The sequence below is a fragment of the Rhagoletis zephyria genome, unplaced genomic scaffold (assembly GCF_001687245.7).
Source record: "Rhagoletis zephyria isolate East Lansing unplaced genomic scaffold, Rhagoletis_zephyria_1.1 Rzeph_scaffold_00002, whole genome shotgun sequence".
NCBI classification, from domain to species: Eukaryota; Metazoa; Arthropoda; class Insecta; order Diptera; family Tephritidae; genus Rhagoletis; species Rhagoletis zephyria.
The window spans coordinates 1535067-1545617 of record NW_016157086.1 but is presented as its reverse complement, the minus strand read 5'-3'; the positions used below and the strand labels follow the sequence as shown (position 1 = coordinate 1545617).

Sequence of the window (10551 nt, the reverse complement as noted above, 5' to 3'; positions counted from 1 at the left end):
GCCAAGTTTGGAAGAAATTGGTGCAGCGGTTACCACATGTATACACATGTAACTACACACATGTATACACATGTAACTATAAGTGGGCGTGGCTACGCCCATTTTCCATAAATTTTTAATATTCTTATTTTTCGTCTAAAAGTTATTCTAAATGTCAATTTTGAGTGAATTATCTTCAGTAGTTACTAAACTATCGCAGTTTTCGTATTTCTGAAAATTACCGTTATATGGGAGGTAGGCGTGGTTATTGTCCGATTTCGCCCATTTTCAATACGATCCGTCCTACGAGCGAAAGAAGTGCATGTACCAAGTTTCGTTAAGTTATCTAAATTTTTACTCGAGTTATCGTGTGCACAGACGGACGGACGGACGGACAGACAGTCACCGCTTAATCGATTTCTCTTTTCATTCTGATTATTTATATATACGTTTATCTATATCTATCTCGATTCGTTTTGCCTGTTACAAACAACCGTTATGTGAACAAAGTTATAATACCCTTGTGCACAAGTGCGCTCGGGTATAAAAATAATAATTTTGAAATATATTTTTAACAGGGTTGCCACTTGTCAAAGTTAATAAAAATATAAATAGATTACTATAAAAAAATCTGTCAAATTAAAGCATGTTAGAATATGAAAAAATTATGTTCGCAAGCAAAAACAGGAAGCACAGAACAGTTTCTATTGTTTTATAAAAGTAAAGGGAGGCCCTCACTGCGATGGAAAGACGAAGTGGAGAAGCACTTGGCTTCATTTGGCATTTCCAATTGGCGTCAGTTGCAACAGCAGAGAAAAGACTGGCGTGCTTTGTTGAACTCGGCCAAATCGCTTAGGCGGTTACAACGCCAAATACGAAGTAGAAGAATCAGATATTTTGTATGGCTGTAAAGTATTTGAAACTACTACCAAAGGTTAGCTAATACGTCATTCTAAGTAGCAACTAAGAACAGTCAAATAATGAAGGATCTGAACGTTTTTGGCTTACGTCTACGTTTTACTAAAAATATTCCTATATAAGTAACACGGTCATTTAAAAGTCTATTTACTTATATTTGTATGTATATTACATTTTACGCTTAGAAGAGCTTATACGCCATACATATTTACATTTCCCGCATAACCACTAATTATCCTCTACTTATGCAGCTACACATATTCATAGCTTATTGTTTATAAGCTTTCCCTGCTTTCTATGTATTCTACAGAAATTGCGCCACCACTCCAGCGCTTATACGCCACCACAACATCCTACGCCACTATCAATCATTGGCCAACTTCAGTCGCACCGCAATTCGTTTGCACTTCCACATCAGCTGTGTCTCCAGTATGCTAAAAGACATGGCGACCAACACCAAGCCGAGCAGCAAATAAGCGCAACAAGCAAAGAGCTGCACATGCGGCCCATGAAAAGTACGCTCGGGTATAAAGTCACCATAGCCAATGGTGGCCAAGGTGACAAAGCAAAAGTAGGCGCCATCCACAATGGACCAATTCTCCCAGAAAGCAAAAATCACAGTACCCAAACAAATATAGCAGATGAGTATGAGTAGCACAATGCTGATGGGCACCTGTGGGCCAGCGTCGTCGGGGTCTGTCATTGAGGCGGCATCTTCATCGCCATCTGCATCGTCAGTGGACGCACCGCTGGCATCGCAGTAATCATGTTCGTCCGCCGTGTGCGCGCAGCTGCTGTGATGCTTCCTCTTATGTTTGCAGTTGCTGTTGAGTTTTGTGAGGCGGAATTGTTCGGATGGCGTCGCATCGCGTTGCATGTAAGCTGCGTCCTCCCCATCGTCGGAGGTTTCATCGGTTACCGTGTCGCCATAGCAGCTGCTCACTTTCCCACTTCTATGATGGCTTGTCGTATGGACGTTGCAGCCAGCGCGGCGTATGGCGGTGAAATTGGCGGATTTGCGTAACGCGGCGTTACGTTGGAATGTATTGAGGGTGTGACGATGAAAGGATGCAGCGGTAGCGTTTAGGAGGCTGCGCGCACCTCTCTGATCATCTGTATGCGTGGTGCTGTTGCTGTTGTTTTGGCCCATGCCGCTGCTGCTGGTGCTGTTGCCACCGCCGGCGATGAGCGGTACGCGTGATGGCGTACCATGTGGGCAATTGCTAGAAGGGAGAAGGAGAAAATTTAAAAGTTTTGTTAGTCAGAAATGAACTCGGCTCTTTTGTTTAATTATTGTATGCTTCCACAAAATAATTAGAAAAATGCTCACTGTCTCTTTCATATACTTATAGACTTATTTATTAATGTACTTTAGAATTATTTGAAAATGAAAATAAAGAACTGCGTTACCTTAATTGGCATTCATACTCTTTCAACGAGAATTTTTTTTTTATCCAATTTCCTATCTAACAAAAACTTGTTTTAGTTATCAAAATGATGCAACCTCCGAATCATTAAACAAATGGGGGTAACTTCTACTTTTTTATGTGGCGATCGATTCATGAACGTACATACTCTGCAGGCCATTACTTAAGCTGATTTTTTCTATAGCACCAGTAACATTTTCCAGCCTAACGGTGGATCATTTTTGCTGCAGATAAATCAGCACACAGCTTTTTTCGAGATGCAATACTTTTGTCTGCAGTTGTTTGTTGTACAAGCGTATGAAAAAATGTGTTAAACGTTTTTGCTTTGTTAGCGATTACCATCTTGCATTACCAGTGGGTTTTGTAACAAATTTGAAGTTTCAAGTCAATAGCTCATCGGGACGTTAGTTAAAAATTGACTAAAATATTCGAATGCATACAGGTGAAACTTAGAAAAAGTTTTTAATAAATAAATAAACATAAGTGGTGGACAATCTAATTCGGTAACTCACTTTAACCTATTTCAGATTATGGAACACTATATCCTTAGAAAACAAGTGTTTATAGATAAAACTTGCCTTAATTAATTTTCTCTTTTCTAAGCACCAATAACTGCAGCATTATTGACTCTCATTTCAACATCGTACTTTATTGGAAATTTAGCGTCTCCGTCAGTCAATCAATTCTTTTTTTATATTTGTTTTGGAAATATTTCTCTCCATTCACACCATATTTTAGCATATCATACTCGCGGTCAAAACTTTTCAGAGCTTTCAACAAAACCCTTTTTTTGTCCCTTTTACTTCCTAGCTTCGAGCCTAATTCTCTGTTGTATTACACACTTGTTTTTTTTTTGTCGATTCATTTGCTTAACCTAGCAATCAATTTATCTCGTTTACCCCTCTCCTTAACCTTTAAAAGTAATCCAATCGTTGCGCTCAATTTAATATCTAAACAAACGAAAGACCAAAATACGTACATACATGCATAGCCATTCACAAGCATGCCCCTCGTAGGCTTCCTTTCACACACTTCGAGTGCACATGGCGTATACGTGACATTTTACTTAATCGCACAGAAGTTCTTACGTCACACAAACACTCAGGCATTCATAATATTTTGCCGGGTCGCAGATTTCGCTGAGCAATGCAATTTGCATAGTTTTGTGCTTTTAAACGGTATACAGTTTTCTACGTACTTACGTAAACGCTTGTTAAGTCGCATACATATGCACATACATATTTGTCTATTTTTATCCTTAGTACTGTATTGACTTTAGAAATTACTGCCTGTCATCGGCGAAATTTGCAGGTTATTTTTAGGTTTGATTTATGATGTGAAAAAGCACAGAATAGTTTTTAGCAAGTGCCGTACTATGTAGTTAATTAAAAGAAAGTACAAACTCATACATTTGTAGTTGGATAAATTAATTTTTCTTCAAGCTAGAAAGTGAAGATTAGTCTCAACAAAGGTGTCATTCTGTGTGGACGCAATATTTTCGGTGAGTGTCATTTTCTAGTTTTTCTGTTTTTAAGAATTTATGTAGACACTGAAATTAGTTGACTTATCGAAATTGACAACGAAATGTCACAAAAAAAATATAAGAAAATTATTTGAATACAATTTTATTCAAATCGTAAAATGAAATGTGTGTACTATCAAACTAAATACTTTTGCATACTTATTTTTGTTATTTCAATCTATATACTATAAAAGTCTTTTAAAAAAGCCTAAAGTACAGTATCCAGTCAATCCAGCTCCACATCTTCCAAAATAATCCATCAAATTTTGTGAGCTGAACACCTTTTATCCGCTCTGGGTGAAACTACAAAATTTTTAATAGGGTTACCACATGCTTAAAATTTTAATGTATCAAATTTTAAATAAAATATTGCAACGCGTTTTTATTGAATGAATGTTAATAAATGCTATTATATCCAGAAGTAATAATTTTGAAGAGAGTTGCCAACTATCTAAAAATATAAATCTCTATATATACGAATGTATGTATGTATATGTAGAACACAGTTGCTTACTCAAGACCGAGCGAGAGATGTCTTTTTAAAGAATTTTTTAAATTGGAAAAAATTTTCGGAAAAATATAAATTTTCGGAAAAATGGATTTTCCGTTGGTTTCGTATAGAAAATTTTTCATTTTCCTACTTGTACTTTCAGTCATGCACGTGAATTGTTGGTGAAAATGTTGGTTCAAAGGTTTAAATAAAAAACAATTATTTATTTATTTGATAAAAAAGGTTTTTATTTCTGCAGTATGTCTTTCATGAGAAGGAGCATATCGTCCTTAATTCACAAAGGCCCTAAGCAAAAAATGGTATAAAAGAGTATCGAAAATAGGTAGGAATTTAAAAAAAAATAGCACATAACGCCATGGTTTTTTATACTAAGAACTTAAAATATTTGTTGAAAGTGTGTTTTAAAACATCCTACCAAAACCTGTGAAAAACGCAATTTTGAAAAAATTGTTTGTGAATGTATGTCGGATATATTCGACCCCAAACTTAATTGAATAGAGTAGATATATATACGCCCACAAAGTAATGTTGCTTTTTCAATTTTTCCTAATAAACAATCGTGGTACAATGCTTTAAAAAAATATTTAAAGTAATGAATTTCCGTTTTCAGTAAAATTTTAATATTCATTAACGGAAAAACCTACTATCCCTAGGTTCGGCCAAAAAGAAACTATTTTTTTTCGAAATTTGCTGTGCAAATATTTTTAACCCTCAGGTGTGTACTGCGAAAAATTTTTGTTTACCTTTAAAATGGTAAGGTTTAATGTAAATAAATAAGTAAGTATATTTTTTCTTTATGTTTAGTTCTGAAAAGCAACTTTAACATGTCTAGCGACCAGTCGCAAAGTGAATCGCATTGAGAAGGTTTCCAAAACAAATTAAAATTCTTCCCACAAGTTCCTTAAAGTTTACTTAGTAATTTTTTTGGAAAAAATAATGTTTCCATTGGTCTAAAGAGAGTTTCAGGTGCTTCTCGTTATGAATGCCAGAGGAAAAGTTAAAGGCAAAAATATTTAAAATATTTAAAAATAAAATATATTTTATTGGAAACTTCATAGCATTTCTATTAAAACTAATTTTTTAATATAACTTAAAACAATCCACATCTACGTGCTTACTATCCGAAATCGACCATACAAGCTGTTAACTCAACTACCAGAAAATCTGGTTTTTGATTGCATTACAAAATAAGTTCATGAATAAAACCAATTTCCAAAGGGCAAACGATGAGTCAAGCAGCTGCTAAGAAAATGTGTGCCTTTCAAAAGGCTAGCTGGGCAGCTAGAAATGAGCAGTGAAATAAATGTAGCAACAAATGCACACACATAATAACATATATGCTAGAGTACTGGCTACAAACCCGCAAAGTATTGCAAGCTTGTGAAATGCTATTGAACATCCATAAATAAATTTTATAAATTCTTACATTTATGAAATTGGAAACAAACACAAATATACTTATGTATGTATGTACATACATATGTATGTACAAGGTATTTATACAGTACCACGAGACAAGTGAGCTGAAATGTTATCAAGCTTCTCGCTACATAACGTATACGCCATGTATACTATTTCATTTTTTGTGAGGTTTGTTTTGTGAGGAGATGTAGTAGCAGTGGTAAATGTATCTATAACATTGAACAGTAAAATCAAATATGTATAACAATGGAAAGCATATATCTTGAACTCTAAGCCCGCTGGCCTACAAGTGTAGAGGCAGCTGTGTTGCAAAGCCAATGCAATAGATCAGAGTTAAAAACATATGTAAGCATGTATGTACCAAAATATGAAGGGCTGCTGTAAATTTTATGATAAGTATAAAACATTTGTACATTTACAAATACATATATATGCGCATATCGTAGTTGTTGCATTTGACCACATGCATAAAATTATATAGATCGAAGCATTTACGTCTATGGAACTGCTTTAATAATTCCTAATAATAAAGTCTTTGACAGCATATTTATATATTTGAAACATTTTGATATAATCAGCCAGGTTTTGTAATTCACTTTCGAGTGAATCTCGTCCCCATTCAATTGGAATTTAAAGTGAGTTTGATTCAATTTCACTCTGAAGTAAATTGCAGAACTTGCCCGAATGATTACTAAAATGATTGAAATGCAATCGCAAGAAGAGTCAAAACTGAAGCTGTAAGCGGAACTATTTATGAGAAATGTCTAAAATAGTGTATGCACATAAGTCCGAGAGCAATTTGAAAAGTCAGTAGTTCGTGAAATTTTTCGCGCAGTAATATTAAATGCAAATGTCAAATAGGATCCCTTTTACAGACTACTGTGAAATTACGTGCAATCTGCTTCTTTAAATTTGTGTTTGACAGCCATTTAAAGCAGGCAACCTCGGGAAGTTTTCGTGAAAATGGATAGAGTGAATTTCTTATGCTGATTTTGTGCTTTAAAAATCTACTACCGAAACCAAGGAAATGCCTGGCAAATAGTATGGAGATTCTTCGCGATTAATTTCAATGGTTAAAAAATGGTTTACTAAGTTTCGATGCGGTCGTATCAGCACAAGGCTCTGCGAACGTCTAGGTTGTCCGTGAAAGTTGCGAGAGTTGGTTGAGCCTATAGACCTCTTATCTGGGAAGATGTTAAGCGGCAGCCGAGACAATGAATATCCAGTGAATATTTTCTGTTTTCAAACCCAAAGAAATGGCTGGATGGTGAGAGATTTGGGTTAAATGAAGAGATCGTTACTGAAACAAAAGCTTATTTTGAGGACTTTTTAAGGAAGTAAAAAAATTTGAAAATTCTCTAGTAAATGCATCACGCTAACAGGAGACTATAGTGAGAATAAAATGCTGTTTTGCCGAAAAAAAAGCAACTGACCTTCCAAATTTCCCCCCTATAAGGTATAAAGAATAAATGATCTTTTAATTTAGTTAAGTTTTAATGAAGGTTCAGATCAATTTTAAAGCCAAGCTAAGTTTGAATCGTTAATTCGTGAAATATTTTAAAATGATCGGTTAGTAAAAACGCTGTGTACCCAAAAGGAAGTTTTGTAAATGAAAAATGTCAGTCCTTTGGAGAGCGGCTCGGTGAAAAATAAAAAACTGAGACCTAAGATGTCTGGACCGAAACTTCACAAAAGATGGGTGGCTTAAAATAAAATATTGAAATCTTTGCACCTTTTCGTACGCGTGAGTTTTCCGCCACCAGTACTGAGAGTTGTGGTTATGTGAAGCCAAGAAGGTTCTTTGACATGGATAGACAGAACAAAAAAAAACTTTGATGCCTATCAGTCCAATGTAGTCCCGCTGTAGTCATAGGTACCGTCAGTCACGTTTTTCACTGAGAATCATGAGCGAAGGTAAGACCCTGACCCGACGTCGCACGATTGGACACTCAATGGACTTTTTTAATGAAAGAAACACAAGCACCCACACACGAACTGACACAATAACCACATGAGTGTTTACTATTTGATTACGAACTTAAAAATTTGTAGCAGCATGCGCGCTCAATAAACATAATTTCAGCTGTGTAAATACCTGCCAGAAGCGTGCCAATTAAACCACAGATGTGTCAATTCAAGCGGCCGATTGTTTACTTTAACTGCCACCAGGTGAAAGCTCAAACAAATACAAGCAAGTCGGAATGGCGACAGCAATTCATATTTGAAATAGTTTTATTTTTTTGATTTTTCTTAGAGGCTGTTTTTTTTATTTTAGTACTAAATATTTTCTATCTGACGTACATACATATATAGAACCAAAATATTATATTTAGTACGTGCATATATTTTTTGAACTATATACTTGAGTTTCGAAGCTACTATATGGACCTAGATTGTAAATAAAACAATTGACTTTAACCAAACAAGCAACATTACGGCCTAAAAGATATTTTTGTATCTCTATATTAAGTTCCTAACCCTGACAGCAAGATACTCCATCAGCTTCCCTAATAATTTTTTAAAGAACATTTAGTATAGACAAAGTTCTCTTGATGGAGAAGTCAACTGAGATTTATTTAAATTGTTTCAGTTTTAGCATGACTAAGAACCGGAAATCACACAAAATGTGTTGCGACATCTCTGCATAGTGCAGATAGTTATGACCACTGAGAAAAATTATTTTGGCTCTCTTCATAAGATTTGTGTCCTTTCTGGTCAAAAATCCTGATCCGTATGAGTCCTTGTATTGCTCCGCAGTACTAACTGCCTTCGGAGTTAACCCCATCAATGGCTCGAAGGACTATAATTAATCTATTGGTCGCCTTTCTCACCCACCTAAGAGTCAACTTCTTTTTTCAGACAAAGGAAACGCTTAGGGTTCCAAAATATATTTACATACAAAGTTTGTTTCCTCATTCTTCTTGGACAGCGAACACGTCAAAGTCAGCAACAAAATAAAAGTTTTGTAGCTTCGGTTCTAAAATTGCCATGGCTATTTCTAGATGATTTTTAAATTTAAAAATGTTGCTGTTGCATTAACAACGAAGAAGGGATATTCTGTCAATATTTGCACTAAAATCCGTACGTTATTAGCGATAAGACTGTCTGCCGAAATTCGCATTAAAATCTGCGTTTTTTTACTTTGCCCCTAAAACCGTCATTCTCCTTTCTAGGGGTTTGTCACCTCAAAGAAAAAAAAAATCCTAAACAAATACTTTTGCTGGATAGATTGGAAACACGATTTTTGTCACCTTGCATATATCAATTATTCCCCATTTCCAACTTTCTTAAATTACATACACAACTACATATTTTCTGAACTATATTCCAATCACTCAATTCACCCTTTTTTTGTTTTTACCATTGACAGTTAAACTCAACGCTTTGTTCATATTTTGTGCTCTGTAATTAAGGTCAAAGTTGTTTAAGTCGGGCAGATAGTTGATTCAGTGCGTCATGGACGTTTAATATTTGCTCTAATGTATTTTTTGTGCGTGTCTCTACTTTTCAAGTTGAACTTCTTCAAATGTGTGTGGAAAAAGCACATGCATGAAAAGTTCACGAAGGGAATCGTGAAAAGCTATAATTTGATAACATTTTCGAAATTTAGAGACATCCACATATTTTTTTTTTGTTTTCTAAATTGTAAAAAATGTATATGACATTTGCTATTTCTTTTAACAGAAAAGCCAAACCCTTTTCAAATGATTCATTGACAAACAATGAGCAATTTGCAGCAGCCATGTAGAAAATTAATCGACGAGACGGTTGTGCTTGCAGAGGACCAAATTTATTGAATTTCCTGTTTAGAAAGAGCTATTGCACAGCAAGTCATCGTCTGCAATTGCTAATGGCAACTGACGAATGAGTTAATGTGCGCCTTTCTAGTGAGAGCGTACTATTTGAAACTCTCGGTCGATTTTGTTGTGTGGCCCAGCATTACGATTCTTAAACGACGCGCTCTATTTGCGTGCAAAGCTGTCACTTGCAGGTATTTGAAGCAATAGTAATTGAGGACAATTAAATTTAAGAAGACCCTGAAGCTATTGGGAAATATTGTGACTGCGTCTCCTTGCTTAGACAGCAAAAACGTTTCTGATAATAAAGCAGGAATATATATACATACAATGAAATTGTAACAGGCCGATGTCTACACATTATAGATATGAAAGAAAAATTAATATGGGGAGCCTTTATCAGAGTATCAGCAGCCAAAAAAATTTTTGTAGAATTTTTGTCTGTCTGTCATACAGAAGTATGTTTGTACGCGCATCACTCGAAAACTAATATATAGAATTGATTGTGGATTTCATCGATATATTTCTAGAGGCCTAACTTAATATATAGAGAGAAAAATAAAATTAGAGCGTTGCCACCTGTTTGAAAATTGCAGTTTAAGTAAATTGATAAGATATAGTAAATATTGCAATATGGCAGCCAAATGAAAGAGGTTTAAGAAGGCTTACAGCCGAAACAATTTTTGTGGTAGGTTGCCGCCTATTTGAAATTTTTAATTTAATTTAATTAATAAGATAAATTGAATATTGCAATATGGGTATCAAACTGAAAGGTTTAGTAAAGTTTACTGCCGGAAATATTTTTTAGGATGGTTGCCACCTGTTTGAAAAATTGTATAAAATTAAATTGATAAAATAAATGAAATATTACAATACGAGTATCAAACAGTACAAAAATACCTTTTAGGAGCAGTGAAGCACGCCTGGTATTTGCTCGTTATATAATAAATAAGTTTTACAACATTAGCAGAAATA

General features: G+C 35.0%; 1 protein-coding gene across 5 annotated transcripts in view; it reads right to left on the bottom strand.

Annotated features, from left to right (window-relative positions):
- Nucleotides 1–798: 798 nt before the first annotated feature.
- LOC108367169 (uncharacterized) overlaps nucleotides 799–10551 on the bottom strand; it is a 252009-nt gene continuing 242256 nt past the window's right edge. For 4 of the 5 annotated variants that reach the window (XM_017622059.1, XM_017621860.1, XM_017621924.1 and 1 more), the window contains exon 8: nucleotides 1262–2120. In XM_017622059.1, the coding sequence (XP_017477548.1) occupies nucleotides 1262–2120 (859 nt within the window). Of the gene's footprint in view, nucleotides 2121–10551 lie in introns of all 5 variants that reach the window. The other variant, XM_017621797.1, reaches the window with a different exon arrangement.